Genomic DNA, 27,537 nt, shown 5'->3' on the forward strand with positions numbered 1-27,537 from the left:
GTGCTGAATCAGCCCCAGCAAGAAATAATTCTGAATCTGTAAAAGCAAGCTGTACATCCTTCGTCTAGACGACAGCCAACAAACGGAGGTCAAGCGAATCGACATTATCCTGCACGCCGTCGCTTCGTCTTACGATATATAACTCTTGTCGCAAATTTGTGTAATGGTCACAGGATGGGTAGGGCTTTGACCTCAACGAAGGTCGACAAAGATGGCGTTGGCCAGTAAATGGGATACAAATGGTAGTACGGAGCCAAGAGGTATTTTAAATTATGTAGCGTTGTTTACGATTTTTTTTATTTTATTTTATTATTTTTTTTTTTTAATGTCCGATGTCCAGAAACATGCGGACTGGCAGCTACCTTTAAGAGGAGCGGCTTGCTTTTAAGAGACGTTTTCAAAAACTTAGTTTTAAGGATATTAAAATAGAAATCTTGTCTTTACGATGTTAACCAATATGAATCAAAATGGTAATTAATGGTAATTTTAAAAGAGGAAATCAGATTAATCAGTATCTAACGTTATTATATATAACGCAGTCAAAACCTCGTCATGCTTTGGGTGGCAAACCCAGTCATTTATTTTTCATGACAGGGTGATGAGATAATGGCTAGAAAGGGATGCAGAGGTTGAAATGGTTCGTTCTATTAAGTAAACTATGAAAGATATCCTTAGCGTAGGGGTTTCGTACCGAGAAGGTATTCACGACTTCTTCCGCTGCCATTGTTATTCAAATATGTGCTAATGATGTCAAGAGTAGTAATCAGTTATATCGCGGTTTGTGTTCATTATGCACTGTGAAATAGCAACCATTTGTAATTCACATGGAATCCATTACACCTTATTATGTAATTTTAATGCAAGCCAAAGCAATGTATTGCTCAGTGGATTTTAGCAGAATGCAGGCGGGAAGCTAAGATATTGCTTATTGAAATCGGACTGGCAGTTACTTTTTTTTTTCTTCCTAGAGGAGCGGCTTTGTAAAAAAAAAAAAAAAAAAAAAACTACTCTTCCAACATGTGAAAAAAAAAAAAAAAAGCATTTCACATGCGTTATTTGCTATATTTTTAATTTTACTTATTTGCTATTTTTTAAAAGAAAGAGGTGTAAAGTCTTCATCTTGTCAACTAAGTATTTCAAATAATTTTACTGAAATACTTACTGGCCTGAGCTGTGCAGGCTTTGAGGAATGAGGAAAGTATAAATCACGATAAAAGACAATATATACTATCATAAACATCATTCGGCAGTTTATATCCATCATGTATTGTTCCCCCTCGCTTTTTTTTTACCTTAAAGTATTTTCTACCCCCCCCCCCCACTGGACATCTTGTTTGCATCGGGTTTCGCCAATTTTGCGTTATAGTTGTTCATCGTATATCAATCTGATCACCTGCACAAATCCGGGAAGCTTCGAAAACAGGTTTCGCTTGAGCTGGTTACTCTTCTTAATTCAAAACAGTTTTCCCCGTCCCTCCCCTGTCATCTTGAAACTGTCATGTCAGTTTCGTTTATCTCCAGAGCCGACAGTCGATTCAAATGTGTCGGAAAGTTACCACATACCTCGAGGCTACCAGAAAATCAACTCGGTTGACTCTTATCTATTCTTCATCACTTGAGGTAGGTTTTTCATCAATGTAAACAACCCCACCGAAACGGTGGATACTAGTTCTCGCTAATTTTGACTACTGCTGTTCAATTTTCAACCTTTGAGAACATCCTGGTGTGTTTCGCCAACATTAATTTATTCTTGCCTAATAGTGTAGGTTATCAGTATGTCAAAAGTGGAAAGAAAACCACCGAGTCAATAATCGATTGGAATATTGGCAAAATGGTGGAGAAGGAAGTGAACTTCATAACAAGTCAATGTCATGATATTTCAAACTATCCTTGGTTTGACTACTATCTCTTTGACTACTAACAGAGTTTCATATTTGATTGAATATTGGTACAGTCGTGCTCTGAGTCCACCACTCTGATGAATGATGGACTTGATGAGACGTTTCACTGATAATATCACTGTCGCCAATCTTAATCTGCGAGTGACTCATTTGGTGATTATTATTTAGTCCTAGTACTCCTCAAACAAACAAGGAACAGAAATAATGAGAAATACTGTCGTGGAGGGGGGGGGGATTAGAACCATGAACATGGACCAAAAAAAAAAAAAATGCAATTGCACCGCTTGAATAGTTTGGGAATGGACTAAATATGCTTTAACCCTGAGGAAGTACGTACATGATAAAGTAAATGAGGTTAATCCAAATAAGGAAAAGGAAATTTTAAAAACAATTAGAAAAGACATCAAGTTGTGAAATAATGGATGGGAAATAACTGGATTTGTTTTTATGATTTTTGTTTACCGAGGTAAAAAGGAATACCAAACGTGCTGTGTCGGCCGTTTACCTACTGAATTGCCCCTTGACCTCTCCGACATAAACCATGACCCGTTGTGAGTAACGAAGTCTCCATGGCGAACTATGTCAAGAACCTCATGACAGTGGAGGGGGTTGGACAAGGAGAGCAACCCACTGGTCACGTTTCCATCTTTTGCCAGTTCAGATGACCTCAGACAGCGACCATTCTCACGGCCGGTGACTGGTCACGTTGTTATTAACTAGGCGCCGAAATGAGATGTCGCAGACCGTTGGGTCACGACCTGCACTCGTAGTTTGGAAGGTGGACACCCACTTAACGGCCAGTAATTCAAACGCCGTTTTACAACAAAGCAAATAACCTGAGGAATTTCTTTTGTCATCAAGAGTAAATTATCGCCCTAGAAGGTAGCGCCGTCTATCGAGAAGTGAAAAAAATTTTAAATTTGGCAGGTGAATGAAGAAATAAACAAATCTGTCGGTTATATTAGGTAGAATATAGAGAATAGGATGGCCAACTCACAAGGTTCATAAAGTGGCCTGATAATGCATTTAGCAACTTAATGAACAGGTTAAAAAGGAAATTATCACTGGAAACCTGCTGGAAGAAAAAAAATACAATTAGACTATCAAGGAATAAGTTTGTTCTTAAACAACAAAATCAATTAAAATAAGTTGGTCATAAATATCGGGAAAAATTTCGCAAAACAGTTTTAAATTAATAATAATAAACGTCTGAAGAAAAGTTGACTGACAGTGGGGAGAGTTGATAACAGTGGGAGGGTTGTGTTTAGTAAGGCCAGGGATGCAACTTTTTTTTTTTTTTTAACTTTCATTCTGTTTGCATTATCTTTCATAAAACCAAATAAAATTTTTAATACATTTTATTTTTTTATTGTGCTAAACTGGAGAGAGAGAGAGGATTTTTTGGAAACAAGATGGGAACTTCTCCAAAACTTATTTTTAATATTTTTCAAATTGAAATCTATTTTAAAAAAATTAGTTTATATTATCTATGGTTGATAGCTTAAATTGTTATAAAAATAAATGCATGTCTCTCTAGATTTTCGCAACATTAGAATTTACCGCCACCAAATTCTGAATGGTACTCATTTTATTATGGGACGACTGCCGGTTACATTCCCTTGTACATAACATTTTAAACTCAATTTCTCTGATTTTTATGTTTTTTTTTTTTTTCTGCTTATATCACGAGAACTATTTGCAGTAGAAAGCGTTTTCCTCTTGTCGGTTTTTTCCAATCGATCGAGGATAATAACTGAAAAAATCTCTTACTGTAATAGCAATAGCTTTTTCTGAAAAAAGCGTAATTTAGTATTTTTTTTTTCATTAAATACTGAAAAAAAAAAACTACTTGAATTTATGTGCCATTCAGAGGCATATACTGTATATCATTCGAAGGAGAGATCCTGTTGAGATCAACGAAATGCCTTTTATGAAGGGAGCAAGTACAACAATAATACAGAAAAACTGTCTCCGGGATCAGAGATTCGATTGCTTTAACTAACATTACGGTTGGAAACTAAGTTGTTTGGATAATGTTAATAACGGAATGAAAACGATGCTTAATCCTTCCGCCACTACAATTCACTAACAAAGTAATTTATCCTCGAGAGTAAATTACTATAAATGATGAGTAATTTATAAGAGGAACTCAATATTGGTTACGTTTTAAACTTGTCTTATTAAAAGAAACTGAAATTGATTGTTTTAAACTTGTCTCGGCCAAACTTCCGGGTTGTTCATCTAGTTAGCCGTAATCTTCAATTAACCCATCTTCCTTTCTCATTTTGCCCCATAGAAAGATGCAAACATTACATTAGATATTCTTTTTTTTTTTTTTTGTCCCTTCAGTTGTTCATTTTATTATTTCTAGAGTATTTTATTACTTTTATCTCCTCAAGATCTGAAACCAAAAGGCCGTTTCAAAGTAATGTAGTATTCTAAGGAAACCGTATAGTATTCTTCATGAAAAAAAAAAAAATTTTTTTTAAATAAATATATATATATATATATATATATATATATATATATATATATATATATATATATAAATGAATATTATTTATATGTAGTAATATGCGCAATCGTCTTTGCTTTTTTAAAACTAATATAACAGTTGTTAATGCTAAAAATCGGAAAAATCATAATACTCCCAAAATTGTTTCAAGTTGGAAAAAAGCTAACCTTTTTTTTCTTTGACAATTGAGTAGTCCCTTTGTAACAACTAGGCTAAAAAATAACATTAAATGAGGTTTTAATTAAAGGATATTAACTGACATAAAAGTTGTTTATTTATTTTTAAGGAAATCTCGTATACTAACTGGAATAGTTAAGTACATCGAACGTTTGGATACTCATATCATAGTGACTGTTGGGAAACTTGACCTTCTACAGCAGCAATAGTAAAAGCAGTTCCAATTTTCTTTTCACTATGGATTACTCTACAATGCATATGCCTGTTGTACCCCACTTGAGGCAATGAGTTGTTCAAGTTCTTTCTCTTTTTAAGAGTTGCGAAGCTTTACTATGCCGTCCAGCGTTGTGGCATCAAGTTACTGCAAATGGCCACTTGTAGGAAAAGTTGACCGTCCGCTACTGCAGTAGAGTTTCAGGAAGATAACGCGTGCACACACAAACGCACAGAGATCGAATGTAAACCAGCTAAAAGTTTTTTTTTTTCCACTAGTTCAAGATTTTTTTTTTTCAGAGATGAGCTTAATGTAAACATCACTTTGGAAAATTCAGTGCTCTGCGGCGTGGAATTTCTTTTTTCTAATTTATAGAAATAGTGATTCTGCTGTATATTCTCTTTGTACAGTAATGATTCCGCTCCCATGGACTGATAATTCCATCAAATTTCTTTCTACTATATAATTTCATTGACTCACTAAATGGTTTAAAATCGTTTCCGAATACAGGCTCATAAGGGATATTAATGACCAGCTACTGTAAGGCTGAACTATACTAACATCGGTCGATGGTTCCAACGATGGAGTTAGGACGTATCATATCTTCTACTGGTGTTCCCCTCCAACTGTATTACTCCTAGTAAGTACTAATCCATTCACTCATCATTAAACTCAAACCTTACATTCAATTCCACAATCAATAATTCAGGAATATATCTCTATGCTTCCTGGTGTTGAGGAAAGAAAATCAGATCCTACGAAGGTAAACGCACGCGTGTGCACTCTGGATACAATTAGACCAGTATTCTCCAGTTGTAGGACTGTGGTTGACCCAGAGGATAACTTATCTGCTCCCTAACAACAGGCGACGAGTTTGAATCCCATTGTAACATTGATATTTGTGAAAATCGTTTGGTGGTAGCATTTCACAGCCCGTGTGAGACCATCACTCTACTTACCGCAGTCCTGTGAAGAGGCAATATTACCACATTTAGTTTTTACAGCAGTGATCCTAGACCATTATCTCATCCCATCCACAGTACTCCTTAGAAAATTATAATAGACTTACAAACTTTTGTGGATAGGATTCGCATAAAATAAAGGATGATATACTGAATCAGAAAAATTCATAAACACATTCCCAGCTTCAATTATGAATAAATTCATTCTTATATTTAACTAAGAAACTCAATATTTCAACTCGGCCATTTAAAACCTCCAACAATATCGATGAAGATGAATATTTCCTTGCTTGAAATTTTTAATTCATCGAATCCTGTTTTGTTAATTTGCACGCATCAAATTTATGGTGATGCGGCTGACACCTTATCGTTTGTCTGCCTATACCCAGCTGCTTTATATGCAGTAGACAGTGGCGTCATTAATCAAATGTTTATCACCTCTCTGTCCATGAAAGATATTATTTTTTACTGTTTAATGGAGGGATGTTGTGACTCCATTTGACCATGAACCTTTGCAATGCGGTATCTTAAAATGTTTGATTGACTAACTTCTACATTCATGCTGTACCAGAGACCAGAAAGAGCAAAGAAAAATTACTTGAAGAAGATTAGAGATTAGGAGAATATTACAAGATTTCTCAAATGTTAAGGAATAGACACATCGTAGCTAAATAGTGATAAGAGAGTATTTGACGAATCGCTCCATATATCAATTGCAAACACGCTTTGGAATCGAGATCTCGAAAGAAACAAACAAAAAAAAAATGATTGTGTTTGCACGTATGTTAGAGATTCCTGTCCTGCTTATAAGATTACAACGTGATTACATTGAGCAAAGGCAGGGAAAGATATCTTAATATGATTAATAGACTATTATTCATAAGTATTTCCATTTGAAGATGTGATTTGACGAAGCAAGGTCTGTTTTCTCTGAATGACCTTCATATGGGTGAATAGGTGATGTTTTCGCACAATACTATGATGGCTCGTTTGAATGCAATTTTCATCTATTGCAATTTCCATTTGTAGACTTAATATGTATACGATGTGTTAATTTATAAACAAACAAACTACCAATTATAGTCCTAATTTTCGCATCATTAATGCATAGCAATTCTTCCTTCCCCCTAATTTTAATTATTTATAAACTAAAGGAAATATTTCCAGCTGTTAAATCTTATAAGTACATCTGTAACGTATTCGCGAGAATGAAGAGATATTTGTCTTATGGTTAGAAAGTCCTAAATTCGAATACAGTTTAGGACGGGAGGAACCTCTATAAAGAGTTAGTGAATTAGCTTGATGCGTAGGAAGATAGCAGGGTGGTTTTCCAGGAAACGATTTTAGTACCTCAAAACAGACAAAAGCAGAAAACATTAAGATATGATACGCTAGCTTCAGTCTTTGTTGCTTTGACCGTAATTTGAACACGTAAACTAAAAAATAACTTGCCGTCCCGTCCTCTATAAGAAGTTTCAACTGAAGGTGTTAGCTAGTATGGAGGGGGGGGGGAGTTTCCTTCTAAAAGTCAGGTTTTTTTTTTTAATCCTGAAAAACAGGGTAATAAAATATATACAAATAATAAACAGTACACTCCCTCCGTAATTTAACCGTAATGAAACTAAACATTACTCGGTGATATTCATCTATGATATGGTATGAGACGACTGAGTATCGGCGATTTTTATGTGATTTTCATGTGTTTATTGCATTGAATTTTGTACTGGTTGTTTTTCTTACCATTTGGAACCGTTGAGCAATAAATTTTTATAGAACCAGTAGACCATATCAAACTACAAAAACTAAACATGTTTGATAAAGGACATTTAAAGTTATCCAGTTAGTCACGGCACGTCGCACAGCAACGTATTTATAGAAATCAATGGAAGTATGCGCAAAATTAGTACTTTTTTAACGATTACTTTTTCGTGTTTGCTCAAGCAGCGAATTTTTCTTGCAGTTAAACTGTTACATGTTAACCTGAATATGTTAGTTTTTTTTCAGAAGAAATATTGGTCTATCCTTAATTTTTTTTTAATTTGTTTCTGTATCTTTTAACATTTATCCATAATATTGAATCTCTCACTGTTAAACATGGTTGAACAAAGTTATTACGTATCTGCTCTTCAACTAATAGGAAGCAGATTCGAATCTCACTTCTGGCATTGATGTCTTTGGACGATTAAATTCCTTTAACACTTAATGCGAGAGCACCATCTTGCTTATTGGATGCCTGAAGTGGTTTGAAAAAGTTGTTTCATGTTTGTTTGATCTCCTGAGCAGGATTTCAGGATTATCTAATTCTTAGCTCACCCACGGCACTAATATAGCAGGTTTACACCCTTTCGTGGGCCCGATGCACGTTAAAAAAAAAAAAAAATAAATAAATAAATAAGCATGCTGAAAATAATGTCTCCTCTTCTCTTTTTTTTTTTTTTTTTTCTGAGCAGATATCATTGAAACAATGGAAAATTTTCTTGAAGTTTATTCTGAAATTTAACTGAATTATTTCTCAATATAATCGCATCAAAAGTCCTTGCACCTCCGTCTGGTAGTTTCATGAATCCGTCACGATAGATTCTATCGTGATGTACGGACCATTGTTTCTACATCATACTTGAATGGATGGCCTGTCCAATGTCCTTTTGGTTCTGGGAGGAGATGAAGGTCAAAATAGAGCCAAATCTGTATGATGTGTGGTCCAAAACAGTAAAAGCAAACCAATGAAGCTTTGTAATCGTTCGTGTGTTGAAGGAAAAGTAACTACACGTCTGGACGACAGTTCTTGGAATCCATTTTTACAGCATCCTAAGTGCTCAGAGGTAATTGTGGTGATAAGTAGAAATTCTGAATGCGCTAAAGCCCTCAAATAGTATAGTAGCTCCTTCTGTACGGATCCATCCCTTAACAAACGAAAAACAATGAAACATTCGATTCAGCATATTTCACCACTTTATTATAATTGAATAATTAATTTTTTTTAATTATTCAGTTATAATAAAGTTTTATTAAATAGCCTTCTTAACGCAACTGTCCTTATTAATGAGAAAATATGACGCTACTTTCTGCAATAACTTATCCAAAGTGGAAGCCGAGTTCGTGCCCGTTGTTTGTAACAAATTGCAAGATCGGTTAGCCGAGACTGATCCAAAAAATTTAATGAAGTTCATTTTTGTTCATTAATTCACTCTTATTCGTGAGACAAAAGTATTTTGTTAACGATTATTAGGCTGAAATCGCTATCAGTCCTTAAAAACGGTTCTCCAATAAGTACCCCTGTAGTATATTTCTATAAATGGCTGGAGGTATGCAACTTTTACATACAAATTTACAGTCGTATAAGTTCAAAAAAATTGCAAAAATTAAATAATCATTCTAAGCGGACATTCCGCTTAGAATGATTATTTAATTTTAAATAACCGTGCAACTTACTGGAATTCGTCAAATGAAGTTTACTAATTTTTTTTCGTCTTAGGTTATTTATGTAATATATCTTGCTAAAATGAAAAAAAAAAAACGAATAATAAAAATTTAAGACTAAAAGTTGGATTCTGCATTAAAAAAAGTTATTTGACTTCCGCCAATATCTTCGCTCAGAAATTATATGGAGCAGTTGTTATGAATTACTGTAAATGAGGAAGTCGCACAGCAGACGTTAAATCAACTTTATTTCTCTTGCTGAAACTAATGTTAATTAGGTAGCTCTTATATTATAAATCATGAGGTTTTTTCCAACACATTTTAATGCTAATTCTATCGTATATTTTAAGCTGGCATAGAATTCAAATTAATCCACAAAACGTTGTCATCACATGACAGAACTACTCATAAGGGATGCAGAGGATGCTACATTGCTTTAGAAAAGATTTTAATGGCTTCCTATTTTTATTTTATTATTTTTTTGTTAGCTACAGAACAAAAGTAATTTGTAGAGGAAGTCACCTGACACGAATTAATCACGGCCGCATATAACACTTGTTTCTGTATCAATTTTGCAACATCGGTGTGAGACAAAGGGAAACAAGATTTCACTCTCTTTGAAGACCGTCTGTAGGAGGGCAATGCACGATATTAAAAGACCACCTCTTCGCTAAGTTAGTCTGATTATGCGTGACCAGACAGGTGGTAGGAGTAGCGGTGAGCATTTGATCTGCCACAAAGATGACTTTTTTTTTTATACTTGAGATTTTACAAGTTCCCTGTGAAGACGAAATCTCATTAGCGTGTCTAGACTAATAGACTTGATAGTGTAGATCTTGTCTTTAAAGGAAACAAATCAACCTGCATGCCTCTTGTAATAACATTTGTGTGTGTGTGTCCGTCTAAACATTCACTGTTCTGAATGTAATATCTGCAATCAAATTCCAAGTAGTGATTATAAAGGCGACATCTAATTAAAATCAATTGCACTAACAAACCGGAGATTTGTTTTTTTCACGTGTGTGACTCATACCAACATTTTAAGAAAGAGGGCATGCGTCTTTTCGTTGTAATTATATCGACTGACAATATCTAGAAAGGTGAGGTCATCCAAGTGTACGCATACATGCAGGTAGTTTCATGATATGGCAAGATCAGTTTTAGCACGAACTGACTATTTGAGCACCCTATTCTTCCTCCTTGTTCAAATTAATAACTCATGAAATTCTGTTTTAGATAGCTATAAAGAATAAGATGACCAAATCACATGAGCAGCAGCAGAAAGAACTACCACAAGGTTAAGGTTATTATTTTTTTTAGTATTTTCTTAGCCTTAAGAGAATCAAACAATTAACATATATTTGTGTATTCTCAATGCTATGCAACTATTAAATATTCTTCCCGCCTTTGCTTGTTATTAAAGAAACCTTTTAGGGTTCAGCCATCTGCTCTGGTATCTGAAAATCCAATTATGAGCAGAGGACACGTTCGCAGGGGAAACTCTTATGTCCGTATTCAGTTCCGTTTAATGAATTATTAGTAGGTCATTATAAAAATATTATCGGTAACGAAGCTATTTAATTGTTTAAATCATACTGAGCCTTCTGTAATTACAGATTTTGAAAAGTAGAATTTCACAATGTTAGCTGGTCTCAGGCGGAGACAGTATCTCTGATATCTTAGAACTCCGGTTTTTATTCTGTAAAAAAAAAAAAGAGTTAACCTTCGAAGCAAGCAATTTGCAAACTCGTTAATGGCTTGTTTTTATTTTATACCAATAATCAAAAGTAATGAACTCAATCCAGTTGCCTAACAGTCTCCTCGGTAGTTACTGGAAATACCATGACAAATTTGGTAAATGTATACAGCTGGAGGACCTTATTCGAAATAACCTACAAGGATGGAAGTCATTATCAGGTTATTAAAAATGTTTTCCTAAATATTTTCTGAAGTTATCAAAAAATGCCTTTTTTCGCAAATGGTGACTTTTCTTTCTACTTCTTTATAGATAAAATAAAACATTCTCAAAGAGAGAGAGAACAAATAAAAAATAATGCAGTCATAGTAGAATAAGCATAATGACTTGTTAAATGCAGTGATAAAATACTTTTAAAATATTTAGTTTTTATATTCTGAGACCACCTAATCCCAGTTTTATTGTTATAATTTGCACAAAAAATAGATATCAAAACAATTTAAAAAATGTTTTTTCTATTTAACCTGAAAATTATTGAAATTAATAATACTAACATTTTATCTTGCATATACATTGTATAATTTCTCCGTTACATATAACTTTGCTACATTTTGTTACAAATTCAGTATACCGATAGGAATATTATTGACATAATTAATGTTTAATTATTCTGTGATATTAATGTGACATTAACTACTGCGGAAAATGTTTTTCTCTGAAACTCGGGAAAACAGTGTATTAGCAGGCTATAATTTTTTTAGCCGGTTATATATTCAACAGGCTAAAAGACAATGCGTTCGCCTCCTAATCTTAGTTACTTCGACCACAATTGCAAACAACAACTTTTGTATACAGTAATTTCCTGCTTAGCTTAGATTGCTGTTTTAATATGAACATTGCTTGCTGAGCAAGCTTCTGCCTGATACACCTATTTTGGTGTATCAGGAGATATACCTTGATTTTCCTTTCTATACCGACTATACCTCTGCAACTGTGATTGAGTTACTGCTAGTTAGTGATAGTCTCCCTCCCCCTTCCCCGAAAAGTTGGAGTTTTTCCTTCCACCAAAGAGACGATACCAAAAAACGCAGGTAAATGAGACATCATAATCTTAGCTATTTAAACAAACTATTTAATTCTAAACAACTAATTGTAACTCATGAGTTATTTGGACTCCAAACTACATCTCCACTTACTCGGTCAAAATATAATTAAGAGAATAGTATTATGCACAAGCGCATGTTTATTGAATATGTTATTGAATTGGTTTTAAATCGATCCTGGTTTTTATTTTTCTTTCCTGCTCTATACCTAATTGGCATGTATCATATCACAAAGTGATAGTGCTACTAATTATTAAAAGTTTGAAGATCTCTGATGTGGACAAAAAAAAAACTTGGGAGCTCTGTTTGTTTATCTTTAGAGTAGGTTTGTCGTACTTCAATCCTGATCTACAAAGATCTTACTACTTACTTAATTTTTTTTAAGCGTTTTCCTTTATATCAGTGGGTCTTAACCTTTTTAGTGAGCGGCACCCCCTTGAATCTAAAAATAAGTTCTCGCACCCCCTTGAAAAATGTGTTTCTATTTCTTTATTTAAAAAATTACATCTATTGCAAGATAATTTATTTATTGAAAAATAAACACATACATTTACATATACATACACAACAATATCTCAATTTTTAATGGCTATGTTGTTGTTGTTTATTTATAATAATACTTTTGAAGCGAGGCTCCTTTTTTGAAAGAGCCACGCGTAAGTCATCACTTGAATTTAAGCGATTTCTGGCTTCTGTTTTTATGTGCAAAAGTGATGAAAATCCCATTTCAAACTGGTAGGTGGTGGCAAATGGTAAAGGTGTCTGCAATGCTGCTTTTTCCAGCTGTGGATAAGGTTCTAACTGTGTACACCAGAATTGTTCTAAGTCCAGTTTTTCAAATTCCATTTGAATACGTGCATTGGCTCGTATTTCAATAAGATCGTATTTTATTAAATAGCTGTCGTCCATCGAATCTGGGTCGAATAGAAATGGATCCAGTATCCATCTCTGAACTTTGCTAATATTTCCCGTGGTAAAGTATTCATGCTGGTAAGTGCGATGCGCTGAAGCAAAGGTAGAGAGAGTAGGAGTGGGGGTTCCAAAAGTCGACGTAGCGTCCGCTAGTTTCTCACAGGCGGTAGTTTCCATCGAAAATTTAGAAACTCCTCTCGCACCCCCAGGGGTGCACACACCCCAGGTTAAGAACCACTGCTTTAGATCATGGCAGAAGAAAAAATCTCTAAAACTGAATAGAATTTTTAAGTCAAAATAATACACTACGAACTGAAGATTGTTTTTAAAAGTTGTGATTCAAGACTGCACCATAGTTGACGTCAGAGTGTTATTTTCTTGAACAGATGTACTATTTAATACTCATAATTTAAAATACATTTTTACATTTTATTATAAATTTATAAAGTAACCTAAATGAATATAAGCTTTGAGATTTGTCTAATCATTAAATGCAGCATTTTTTTGAAACGCTTCGGGTGTATTACAAATTACGTTATAAAACCTACATTATATACTCTAATAGAGATGAGCTTTGCCGAAGAAGAATGTTCCATACATACTGAACACTCAAAGCAGTAGCAAATGATTTATAAAAGGCAAGTAAGCTGGGGAACTTGTTTTGTGCATGCGACTTCACAGTAATATCTGCAGTAACAGCACGGGTTGATCTTAGTAAAAAGAAATCCCGATACTCCGTAGCGAAGTCGGTAACTATGACCTCTTCAGTTGAAAAGATCTGAATTCATTTTTCCAGCCACAGTATCAGAGAAACATTTATAATGGCCTTTTCACTCAAAGGGATAAGGTTAAACATACTCGTGGTGATTTATCATCCTGCATAAAATTCAAACTGACCACAAAAATGCACAGGTTTACAGACAACACACTCTGCTCATAGCCTTGGTTATCTTCTTTGGGAAATCTAAAACTAGGCTTTCGTGTTTTTGAGAGGAAACCAAAGCAGTCTAAAAGTTAACTCCCAAACCACTACAGGCAGAAACCGACTAACTCAGTAGGTATCTGAAAAAAAGGTATCAGTAACAGCAAATGAATCATACTGATAATCATCACTGTGGTCGACGAAACGATGTATGCAACACGAGATACTTCCTCTTCAACCCACGTATAGTTAAGCCTATACTCGTCTAACTTCTCCCTCTTTCTTTTTCGCTTAACATTTTTTACACGCATACACAACAAACATCAACATGCATTCAACAGCGTTAATTGCATAGCTTTAATTACTTATCACTATTAATATTCTGTTGAAATTAATAATTAACCGTAACGATTGAAACATGCTGAACAGTACAAAAATATTAATCATCTTTAATCAACCACTTAATCGCTAGAGTAATATTATTATTAAAATTATAAATAATTGAATAATTACACACACATCACTTTAAATTTTCTACTTCAACAACCAGTTGTTGAAGGCCAGTCCATTTACTCTCCACCTTAAAACAAAAAAGTAAGAACATTATTGCAGACAATTATAAAGTGAGTTGCGTAATCGCATTATTATATAGTGATATCATTCATTGAAAGTGCTACAGAAATGAGGATGTTTCAATGGCTGTGTGGAGTAACAAGGAAAGATCAGGTGAGGAATGAACACATCAATGTACGATAAAAGTAACTAAAACAAAATACAAGAAGCGCGATTAAGGTGGTATGGACATGTAGTGAGGCGAAATGAAAAATATATGATGGACGAAGTCTCATGATGATGGAAATACAAGGAGGAAGAAGAGAAATACCAAAGAAGAGGGAGAATGATAATGTAGAGGAAGATCTGAAGGAGAAAAACCTGGACAAAGATGCCGTCTACAATAGAAACCAGTAAAGAAGATTCATCAGAAACAGCGACCATATATCAATGGGAGCAGCTGAAGAAGAAGACTATAGCCACAATTTTGTTTTGCCTAAATTTGAGATTAAAATTGTGCAACGAAATCAATGTTAAGTGATCATACATACAAAACATCATCAGGTAATGAAAGAATTATCAATCATTTTGCCAATAAAATAGAATTATAACAACGAGAAAAATCTCACTGAGCGGTCTTCGTAAGATTAGTTTAGTAACGAAGAACGCCTGCCTTGTACATCACACTAAATGAGCACATTAAATTAGATGGTTCCGGTGATTTTTTTTAATAATTGAACTGGTGTTGGAATTTTTGATAGATATTCCTGTTATTTTCGCGAAAATATATGACAAATTTAGGTTATTCAAAGAATTCTATATAGTGTTGGTATTTATAAAAATAAAGTGTCAAAAATTACAGTACATGTATGATACATTGGCCTTCTTTGGCTTACCTACTCCAAACAGTTTTGTTTTGCTGCTACAAATAGTCCGACTGAAAGATTCGACAAATTTTACGAGATTCTAAATACCAAAGTTCATTAAATTCCACCTAGGCAAATGCGCTTTTAATATCTGACAATACTCATTTTGCCAAATTTAACAAAATACATCAATCACGTTGAAGCTAAATTGAACCGAATTGATATATTCTTATCTGTATCTCAGAATATATTAAATTCCATTCTTCCAGAACAGACTTATTCTAATAAATAATTTGGACAAGATTTGTGCTACCTCTGTAAATTGTCAGATTGTAGCAGTATCACAAAAATTCTGACGATTCTACAAATTTTTGTACGAATTGCAAATATCTAATTTCGAATAACTTGGAATCATTTGGGTAAAAATAGACCAGTCTAAGAACATACATGCAGTGCACTTGCCTCATAGCCTTATAATTGCCTTATAAATAAACATCTGTTGTAATTGAATTTATTTATCCTAATCAAGTTTTTTTGTTTTAATCGAATTTGTTCTATATTATGTATAATGGCCTCTTGTGATGAGTCCTGGGACTCTGTGGAGAAGGTATATAATAATATTTTCATTAAATTTCGGATTTTATCCTTAAGCACAATGTAATTCAGTTGTCTGTGCTATATATTTGATGAACTAATAAACTCCAATTAAGTCTCCTTTCTCCTGGTAAGAATAAAATCTCTTTATTAATTACATGAAGTTCGACGGAATGGTATACTTCAGTTAGTTTTAATTTGCTCAACGTTACAAATTAGAGCTAACCAACCGACTATTGTAATTCTTATGATGCGATTTCGCAAGACATCTAATAAGTATTTTCCGTAAATACTCCAGGGCATCGATCAGACACCTGAATAATCAAAGGTGAGCCAGAATTTGATATTGGTCTAACAAGAGACTTTTATAAGAATATAATAACTTCCTTCCTCCAAAATTTTATTGATTATTTTGCATAAATTTAATCTTCTATGCATTGTCTTACCTACACGATTTCTGAATTTCATTATCAACCAAAATACCAGTTCTCTCCATTCAATTTGCAATAATCTAATGCTACATATAAGACATCTGTTTGCATTAAAATTGAATCAACTCTTCCAATCGTTTATGCTCATCTACAGGGTGTCCCAAAATTCACGCAAGATTTAAATTTAGCGCCATTTGTACGGTAAAGTGTTGCCAACGAGGAAAAAAAAAAACAGTGTGACAGCTGACAGTTCAGGGTTATTAAAAATGGAGCACTACACGAAAGAATAACGCATTTTCATTGTTGAGCAATATTTTAAAAATAATGAAGATTTGGCAGCTACAGTTCGCAAATTTCGTACAAAATATGGTCGGAATAGTGATTTAACTTCATCAACTGTGAAAAGATTAATTAAAAAATTCAAGGAAACTGGATCAATTTGTGATCTTATACACTCTGGCCGGCCTTCAACAAGTCGTTCAACAGAAAACATCGAAGCAGTTCGTGAGAGTGTTACTGAGAGTCCAGGAACATCAATTCGGCACCGTGGTCTTGAATTGGGCATTTCTAGAAGCTCTCTACGGCGTATTCTCACGAAAGATTTGCATCTTTATGCTTACAAAGTTCAATTGACTCAAGAACTGAAGCCTACTGACCACACACAGCGAAGAGAGTTCGTTGAATAGATTATGGAACAACAACAAGTGGATGCTTATTTTTCGGACAAAATCATCTTCAGCGATGAGGCTCATTTTCATCTTGATGGCTTCGTTAATCGACAAAATTGTCGCATTTGGGGTTCAGAAAATCCACGAGTGATTGTTGAGAAACAAATGCATCCACAACGTGTCACTGTTTGGTGCGGATTTTGGACTGGAGGCATCATCGGTCCATTCTTCTTCGAAAATGCGGCTGGTAAGGCAATAACAGTTAATAGTGCTCGCTATCGCGACATGATAATCCAGTTTTTTGTGCCTAAATTGCAAGATATGGATGTGGACGTCATGTGGGTTCAACAAGACGGTGCCACATGCCATACAGCCCGAGAAACAATTCAATTACTGTATGAGTCATTTCCTGGTCGTGTAATTTCCCGTTTTGGTGATCAGAATTGGCCGCCCAGATCATGTGACTTAACGCCGTTGGACTTTTTTCTTTGGGGTTTTTTGAAGTCTAAGGTTTATGCCAACAAGCCCACGACTACCCACGCCTTGAAGGAGGAAATTGAGCGCTGTATCAACGAAATTCAGCCACATTTATGCAAAACGGTCATGGAAAATTTCGACAAAAGAGTGCGTTATGTGCCAGCAAAGCCGTGAGGCCATTTATCCGATATGCTATTCCATGCATAACCCTATACTGTATACTTTATGAATCAATAAGAAATTACAATTTTTAATTAAAAACCTGTGTTTTCTATCAAAATTACTTCTTGCGTGAATTTTGGGACACCCTGTATAACGAATCACGGTTATTCGAAGAAGGTAGTTCTACCAGCTTTATATCGTTGGCAAAAAAAAAATAAATATATTTTACTCTTAATATCTGAACCCAGATTATTGATCTTTTAGTTCCAAATATTAAAATTCAAAACTACAAAGACCGTGAAAATAAACCTGGGGATATTTTCTCTCCTAACCACCTGACTGTTAGAAATTTCTCCTTTACAAATAACGATATTAATCGATCTCTTATCCATCTCACTGATTGACATCAGCATTTTTTATTGCATTTTAAAATTTTACGTAAAGAAATGAAAAATTATATTTTTGCATCTCAAAAGTACGGGTAAATAAATAAATAAATGACCTCATTTATCTATGATGTGTGGGGGGGGGGTGAAAGAGAAAGTAACTAGTACCTCAAATTAGGTCTAAATAATCATACGACTGATTGACTATTTATACTTCGTATGCAGCATCACTTTGAACATTTTATGCCGAAGTGGAGAAACATATGTTAATATCACTTTTTTGGCTGTAAATGGGATAAAATAACCAGATAGATGGAGTAAAAAGTAAATTAAATAAAATACAGCTTAGGTGAGGTGAAGCAGCAACTCTACTCTCTCCACAAATATTTTCTTAGTTTTATTATGATATTTTAATCATATTTCGAGACAATTCCTCTTATATGCCTTCACTGGGATGACATTTTATTTGATATTTTAATATTTTATCCGAATTTTGTCTCCTGTGCATTGTATACTAAACTACCGCAACCACAAAAAAACGAACTCGTTTATTCGGCTGGTTAATACAAACACTTCATCTAATTATTTTCTCGTTGCTTTTCAAACTTTTTTTACAAATTTATTTGTTTCCACAATGTACGAATTTTCTACTTTGTCCCTTGTCTTAATGCATTAATGATTCCCACATATGACACTTTACCCCTATCTAAATATAAATACACAGCCTTACATTAACCAGAATGAGCAAAATTTACAAAATCTGTTAGAACGGGAAAGGAAAGTTACTCTACACTTGACTATACGTCTAGTGCACTTTCGACACCAGACTTAGATACCGTGCTCACCGAACGGCTGTTAAAGCCTTAATCTCAACACAAAAGAATTTAAATAGTCACTTATATTACAAGCTTGACTCTTTGTGGGTATCACTGCAGGTCTGTAACTACACCACTAAACGTTAAAAGCCAGGACTTCGTGTTTGTTGTTTGCAAAACCATTACTTTCACAGACTAAACAAAGACGATAATTAACTTCCAGAATGAAATTGCAAATGGGACATCTGTTTTGAACCTTCAACATTTGATGTAAGAATGACTGAGCCATCTTACAAACGCCCTACTTTCTAAGCAAGAAAATATGTTAGCATTTGTGTGAGCTACTCAGAATGAGAAGATACTTTGCGAGTTAAATCAGTGTATGTTATCTCTGCTGTTGGCCACTTTTAAGGAACACCTTGAAACCATATCTGTGTCCATTATCTGTCTAGTCCGGTCTCTACTTCCTGTGTGTAAAAGAGAGAGATTCTACTTCCTTTATTTTAACTAAACTTATGCTATTTGCCAACAAAAACATTCTTTTCTTTCTTTATTTCCACGCCACTTTCTTTTCTGTCTTGCTCAAATCAACAAGGAACTTTATTCTGCTCAGGCTTCCGATATGCTGAGTAGCACTTCTGTTAAATTTGAAGAATTAAGAGAACACTGGGGTTACTGTTCTTAAATGCCGAATTATTGTAGGTCTGCACTGATGTTAGAAAACAAAACAAAAAAAACGGGTTTCTTCATGTGAAGTACAAATTAAAATATCGCTGCTGAAATACCTTCCTTTTGTTCTGTTTAACGAGATAATTTATAAATCCAGAAAACCTTCTTGAGTGTTATTTTTTTCCCTAGCAAAGGACAAATTATTTCAAATATTGCCAAATCTATTCTAATGTCTGGGTTCCTGTAATTTCTTATTAATACGAATTTCAGATTGACTTCCATTTTTTAAAATAAATAGCGCATGTTTTGTTTTCGAAATAATAATACATGAGAGCATCTATATAATTATTTATACACATCCTACTGACAATGCCCACGAGAAGTGTGTGTAAGTAGAGGAGAAAGAAGAAATCTATTACTAAGTTCTTGAAGAGCTCGGAGTTGTATTCATTGGGAAAAAACAGTATGAGAGAATGCTGTTCTGGAAAATAGCTGCAGATGGAATAAAGGAAGATGATAAACAGTTGTTTCGATATGTCTAGGGTTAGAGTTGAACTCTGTATGGATTTTGACTAGTGCCTGCTCGTATTCTTACGTGATTAGAGGTAAGTGGAGGAATTGTAGTTGCTAGCTCATCAGAGCAACACTCATGAAAATGCCTATATAAAAGTGCAATACAGAAACAGTTCAGAAAGTGCTAGGAGTTGAGTAGGAAGGTGGTACGAGTTTCCAAACCATTTGATCGTGTTTAGTATTGAGTTCTTAGCGTCCTCCCCACTGCTCTTTGTGATTGGATTGCCATTGTCCTCTCTGGTCATTCACCGCCAGTTTTGAATGAAAAAGATAAAAAATGTTTTTGGAGACCGAGGAGGCATGGATGTAATGTTTATGGTAGAATAAGGCTAGATGGTGAAAGCCATCATTCCAAGAAGGGGGAACGGATCTTGATTGAAAGCGACTTAACTGCTAATCAGTAAAGTCACTTTGGGTCAAGATTAGTTCACCCTTCTTTGGGAAAGTTCAATGATTTGAAACGTAAGAGGGAGTAAAGTAGATTATTCTTCCAGATTATAAGACGGGACTGTTTTACTATCATTAAAATTCACCAGAATTGTGAAATTATTCTAAAGTATTAGGGGATAGTGTTTGACTTTTTTTTCCGAATGAAGGAGAGTACTGTCATCAGGAAAGCCGTGAATTGGATTCAACCTTAGCGAGAGAAGATCATTGGTGTATAGGAGGAAGATTGTGGGCGAGGACACAGAACATTGAGGCACTCCAGCATTCAAAAAAAAAAAAAAAAGAACCGAGGAAAGCGATCCACCATGCACACAATGAGCGACCAGAGAGGAAATTGGTAATCCAATCGCAAAGAGCAGAAGGGAGGCCGATCTGAACTCGATGCTAGACGACAACGATCAAATGGTTTAGAAATAGCAAGAGCGACCATATGAGATTTCTCTAAATCTTTCCATGGCTTATGTCCGAAGTGGGTATGATTAGCGAAAAGGTCTGCTGAAGAATGAGAATGGTAAAATCCATATAATTTATTTCTAATTAACTGAGACGTCTGCGGCTAGTGAAAGGGGATGTGATGAACTTCATCACTTATTGAGGTGAGTACAATGGGAAGATAGTTTGGTGGCTGATTTATCTACCTTTTGTTTTTAGAAACAGGCTGGTAAAAGTTCGCTTCCAGGTTGGATGCCAGATAAGCATGTTATATAGACAGTACAGTGTGGGTATGAATTCTAGAGAACACGTTTTGAGCTGAAGTGTGAAGAGATGACATCTGGACTAGGTGTCTTATTAATATCAAGACTAGTGGGGATTTCTCTGATGAAGTAGTCAGAAAAAGGATAACATGTCTAAGAAAACGGTAAAGGAAGAGAATGAAAACTGAAGTGGGGGTAGGGAATCTGGAGCTAGAGGAGATCGAAAAGTAGGGATTCCGTGATTGATACTTTGGTAAGGAATGTCTGATTTGACAAAAGCGCATATTCCTTCATTTTTACGGAGGACACTACACAAGATGTAGCTGGGATAACTAAAGGATTATAGTTGTGGAGGATATCAATTGGGATTCGGTTAGAAATAGCAAATAGTTTGATGTTTATAAAGGTGCACATCATTAATATTTGCACTGATTCCCTATATGTTAGTGAAACGGATGAAAGTTCCCTTTTTTGATGAAATTTTGGTATTGGCTTTTTTGGGATATGTTGTTTTTTTGTGTGTGATTTTGTTGATGTTTGTGGGAGATTTCTTTACATATTCGCAATGGCATACTATATTTATTTATATCAATAAAAATGCTAGTTTCTCAGAATTTAATTAGAGCAAAAATAAACGAAATATATTTGCTCTAATTAAATTCTGAAAATTTAAACTTTTGAAACTTGAAAATTGAAACTTTGAAAACAAAAACTCAAATAATTTTTCATTAGACTGATTTCTGACTGTCCAGTTAAAGAAATCATTCCATTATTCTCCTCATTGGTTATATGAATTCTTTCAAAATTTGCTATTTCAAAGTGACCGTTTAATACTGAGTGTGCACCAATACACGTAATGCAACAGAGTCAAACTCACCAAATAATAAAGTTTTTAATGTCAACAAATTAACGCTACATTGGCCTTAAACTATAAGAATATTAAAACAAATATAAGCATAAAATTGAGACATTAATATAATATTTTCAGGTATTACCTAGTAATACAAAAGATGTATTGTCATGACTTGTTTTTAGACTAAATTCGTTTCGTAGCGGAAACAAAAGTATGGGGCTTACTTCCACTACCATTACCTGAAGTGTTTGTGCTATCTTAACTCATTGGAGTTATCCGGATTGATAAGATATCACATGATGCCCAAAAACGTTAATGCTTTCTACAACATTTGACCTCATGGATCTCTCGGACATTGCATTTCTCAAAGCAAGAAAAAAAAATCCGCTTAGACTATATTCAGAACACGGTGCAGTAAATTTTGAATGCAAATAGTTTGCTACGAGGTTAATGCAAAGAACTGAAAAATATGAATTTTGGTGGGACAGGAAATTCAAAGAGCGATAAAGAATTTTAAAAATCAGAAACTGCGATTTCTTACTACGTTATATATGATAACGAATTTGCGCCGTGCATTACAATGATGGTTCTTGAGTGCACTCAGAGATAAAAGCAGTTATAAGATTTTGTGCGATGCCTTTGTGTTCCAGAATACATCGGCTTCATTTGCTATGAAATAATGCTATTCCAGTTAAAAAAAAAAAAAATTAGCTTTAATATCTTTCGCCTCCTTCCTTCTAATTCTAAGATGAGCTTAGAATGACCAATTTTCTGGAGTATAGTTGAATAAGTAATCAGTACAGTAACTATGAAGAGTGAATACAAATTAGGAGAGATTTAGCAATCACTTACGTTAAAATAAAAAAAAAATGCTGTTCGTCTTTCACTATCGAATGTGGTTAAAAAATCGGAAATATTTTATCTAGAAACTAACAACCTAATAAATACCGAACTGTACATGAGAAACTATATTTCATTCATGATATTAGCATTCTAATAGCTTATATTAGCATTTAGTCTGAGTTATTGTTCTAAACTAAAAAAGAAAAAAATGCGACAAAAACAGCAGACCGCCACCCTGACAGCTCATTTCACCCTTCTTGAACATTGAATATTTCAATGGAAAGTCGCCAAATGTTTCTTGTTTAATAATAAACTGAGTTACTTCTTAAATTAAGCCTGCTTTTATATGAAATGTTCGACATCACTTGGTATTCATGAACAGATGCGAAATTTTTAAATTGATCCATTAAATTCATATTGGGGAGGAGTTTCAGACATTGTGATATTTAATAAAACCATAGGAACCTTTAGGTTTGAGAATGAGTGTGGTATCACCGGAAATTTAGTAATAACATTGAATAGTTATTCAGTGAATTTAGAAACTTAATGTATTAAAAACAGTCCTACAAAATTTATGGAATCTAAAAAAAGGATTAGTCGCCATTTATTAACAAGCTATGCTAGTCAAAATAATAATTTCCATTACACACAATATTATGCTTTTATATACGCGTATATTGGGAATAGAATATTTACTTTTTTATTTTACTTATTTTCGCAGTGTCCGCGCAGTTAGACGAGTGGCTATGCGCTTCGCAATCATATGCCTGGGAAAGGAGTGTCCTGGGTTCGATTCCCGTCGCCGACGTGAGGAGCTTATGGAGCTCTCAGCCATAGCCAAGTTAGCCGGTCTTAGGCGTGGACAGCAGTTTTTCTCCCCAATTTATTCGAGGGTTTTTCATACCGCAAGCAGGCAAACCGGCCCCGTGAACATACGCATCTACAGACATGGGACACGCCCGGAGGCATAGAGCTAACCACTTTATCCTCGAATTACGGTTGCGAAGTCCAACAATACTAGGAAAGGTCTTGGGCGCTTAAGTGACTGTTAGCACTACTGATAGAATATAGAATTCGCATATATCCCCCTTCGAAGTATTCTGCTCCTTTCTCAATACAGTATTCACCGTTTTCCCCAGTTTCGGAAGCATTTCTGGAACTGTTCTAAAGGAATGGCTTTGAGTTGCTCTGTCTCATTCTGCTTAATTTCATTTAAGTCTTGAAACCTTCGTCCTTTAAGTACAAATTTTAGCTTAAAGCATAAAAATCACATGGGGGAGGAGCAAATCTGGTGAATAATGTTTTAGGTACCACTGCGATGTTCTTATAAGCTGGAGGAATAAGATGATTGAGCCTTTATCTCTGGATTGTAGCAGTAACCCTACATTTTGTCACTTATCATGATGCTCTTGATGAAATTTGGATCCAGGGCAACACAGTCTTTGAGATCCTGACAAACTGCAACTCGATTAAACTCTTGGTCCTGAGGTCCCTGTTTCACATGCTAGCTCTCGAACAGTAATTCGTCAGCTCATGACTTTTTCGCAACCACGAGCCACCAAATTGTGGGTGCTGGATGCCGATAGTTGTCCAGAACAAAAGACATTTTCAATCCTAGTGCGACCATCTTTAAACATTTTGAGTTACTCGAATGTCTTTGAGTGGCTTAAGGTATTACTCTGAAAGCTGTTTATGGTTTCCTTTGCCAGTTAGTGCAACGCATTTTTTTCTTAACACGGTTTTGGATGCCGAAGATGATGGTCCCAGAATGAATTTCGCAGTAAATTTTACGACTGGATTCTAGTTCAATAATGACAATACTAATAAGAATCCAATAAAGGCTGTCAACTTATTGCATTTTAGGCTGAAGGTTAGATAATCCGGAAATCCTGCTTTTAGAGATCAAACATGGGACTTTTTAAAGCTACTTTAGACCTCCAGTAAGCGGGGGTAGTGTTCTTCAAACCCATAGCATTTTGGTTGGAACAACCGGGTCGGCAAGCTCGCAAACGGACTAATCGGCTAGAATACATACACGCAATTAACAGAGAACACTACTAAGGTGGTAGATAGCAACATAGTTTGTAGATGAAGGATTAAGTAGTATATCCTGTGGGTTGTGTGGTGTATAATGTCTTCCCGCGATAATTCGTTGCGCTAGCCTTCATACTTTAGTCGGTATCGACTGATGTCTTTTGGCTGTAAAATCCTGCTTCAAATTCCAGGTAGGAAGTGAAGATTCTTTATAAGGGCCTTTCAACTGAAGGTAAGGTACTCTGTTTTATACAGAGGTTGTAAGAGTTTTTAGAACGCAAAATAGGCAAATCAGCGAGAACAAGACATGCAGTTTAATACAATTGTCCTTAGTTGCTTCTGCCGTAATTCCAAAATCAACTGCAAGATGGGGCACCAACTATTTCGAGTCTCTGAAATACTGCGACATACTCGTTTTCAACTTCTGTTAAAATGACTGTTAGTTTTGCTTGAAAGTTTTTGATGTCATCGCATAATTAAGTAGACACAATTAATTCAGATAATGCCAATATCAGTCAAGATTTATATTTTTTAATAAAAAAACACAAAGTTCGCTTCGCAATTTTGACTTGTTCTTGGTCATATATATGCCAAAATCATGTTTAGAACAAAATTACCTTGTATATAGTGTGGTGGCTAACATTCATCTTAGTCGATGTCGGTTGTTTAATCAATCGGAATCAAGTATTTCAAATAATCTCATATAATGACAAATTTTAAAAAAATTCGCAAAGCATTCTAATAAATTTTTCCCGTTACCTGCTATATGGATTTTCATTTAACAAGTTTTGTGAGAAGAAAAATAATTTTGTGAAATGTTTAAAAACATCGGAAATATTTATTTACCTAACACAGGTCGATTTTGATAGGCAGAATAAATAGCTGTTTACATGTGCCAAGATAGCTTCCATAATCATCAACTAAACATGATGCATCTATTAAAGAAAATTACCGAGAGAAAACACAAAAACTTCGAAATTTTATGTACCACTCACTCAATTTGATTGGGATCGGTAACTGAATTGAAGTATAAACTGAGTGGCATCGAGTTTTTGCTCTTTCCGTTTTATTAGGCCAGTGCGGGCTTCCTTTATACTTTTATTTGCCTTCTAAGCTATACTACCAAATGACCCTAATATCTGTGAGATATAAAAATGTTTAATTACTAATCAATCATCACAGTGTCAGAGCGATTTGGTGCAATCACTCTATCGGTATTGAACCTTATGACCCTGATTTATTATTTCAAACTGGAGTTATCGCGGCCAGTTTAATATTCTGTTACCAATACGGCTACATACTACTTTGATTACTGCATGAGATTTCAAGGATGACTGATAAGTATCTCATGTTATCTACTTGATAAAATGAATGATGAATTCTTTCAGCAAAATTCTTAACGAAGTAGAGTAGAAGGAATTCGTTTATGAATATAAATGCATTTCTCTCCATTCCAGGTCATGATTAGTATCCAACAGGAAGAACACGCAAAACTTCAATAATAAAACACAAGGTAATCAAGAGGAGTACAAAATTTGGCCGGTCCCCTTTTTTTACCAAGTTAAGCAGTCTCAGTGAATGCAGCAAACTCCTTCGCACAAAGGTTTTAGTTGTTACCATGCACTCTTAGATTTTTATATGGATATGCGTACATCCCGGTCCTTATCGCAAGGCTTATGTTACTTCGTGAAAATGTAGTGAAAGAAATCCACGTGATTTTCTCAAACAATTTGCTTGTGATAATTGAAAAACTATCAAATCAACTGTTTACAGTTGTAGCCATGTTTGAAACTGGGAAGACGTACCAAGTCTCGAGAGTTCTAGAAAAATACAGATTAGAAATAATGGGATTAAGCGAAACGAAATGAATAGGAACTGGAAAAATCAAATTAAACTCTGGTCACTACTTAATCTACTCTGGGAACCAAAATACGAATGACCGCACAAAGGGAGTTGCACTAATGATGACAAAAAAGGCTCATGATGCAGTAATGGAGTGGAATCCAATAACTGAAAAAATACTAAAAGCTAGATTTAAAGCCAGCAAACAGAACATCACAATAACTGCTATATATATATATGCACCAACAAATGATGCGATCCAGGAAGAAAAGGATAATTTTTATAACATGCTACAGAGAAGTATAGAAACAACAAATAAAAAAAAAATGCAACTTATAATTGGAGACTTTAATGCTAAGGTTGGAAACGATAATACTAATAAAGAAACTGTTATGGGAAAGTATATGAAAATGAAAATGGAGAGTTACTTATATACTTTTGTATGTTCAATCAGCTTGTAATAGGAGAGAGTCTCTTCCAACATAAAAAAATGCATAAGTGGACATGAATAGCACCAGATAGAAAGACAAAGAGCCATATATACCATGTACTTATAACAAGGAATTGGAGGAAATCACTCATGGATGTCAGAGTCAAAAGAGGAGCCGAGGCATATTCAGATCAATTTCTCCTAACAGCTGCAATAAAAATAAAAATATTTTAAAATAAACAAACAGTGCACAATAAGAAGAGTGTTAGAATTGAAAAACTCAAAAACAAAAAGATTAGAAATAAATTTATAACAACTCTACAGGATAAATGGGATAAACTCGAAAAAAGAGAAGGAGATAACATAGAGGGAAAATGG

General features: G+C 34.6%; 1 protein-coding gene across 1 annotated transcript in view; it reads left to right on the top strand.

The window, feature by feature from the left end:
- The first annotated feature begins 211 nt into the window (after positions 1-211).
- Positions 212-27,537, top strand: part of LOC150101901 (A disintegrin and metalloproteinase with thrombospondin motifs 20-like) — a 186,136-nt gene continuing 158,810 nt past the window's right edge. The window contains exon 1 of the mRNA XM_090399926.1: positions 212-260. Coding sequence (XP_090256052.1) covers positions 212-260 — 49 coding nt within the window. The remainder of the gene's footprint in view (positions 261-27,537) is intronic.

This window comes from Typopeltis vanoorti, chromosome 11, assembly GCF_054136105.1.
Source record: "Typopeltis vanoorti isolate ZY-2024b chromosome 11, IOZ_Tvanoo_1.0, whole genome shotgun sequence".
Taxonomy (NCBI): Eukaryota; Metazoa; Arthropoda; class Arachnida; order Uropygi; family Thelyphonidae; genus Typopeltis; species Typopeltis vanoorti.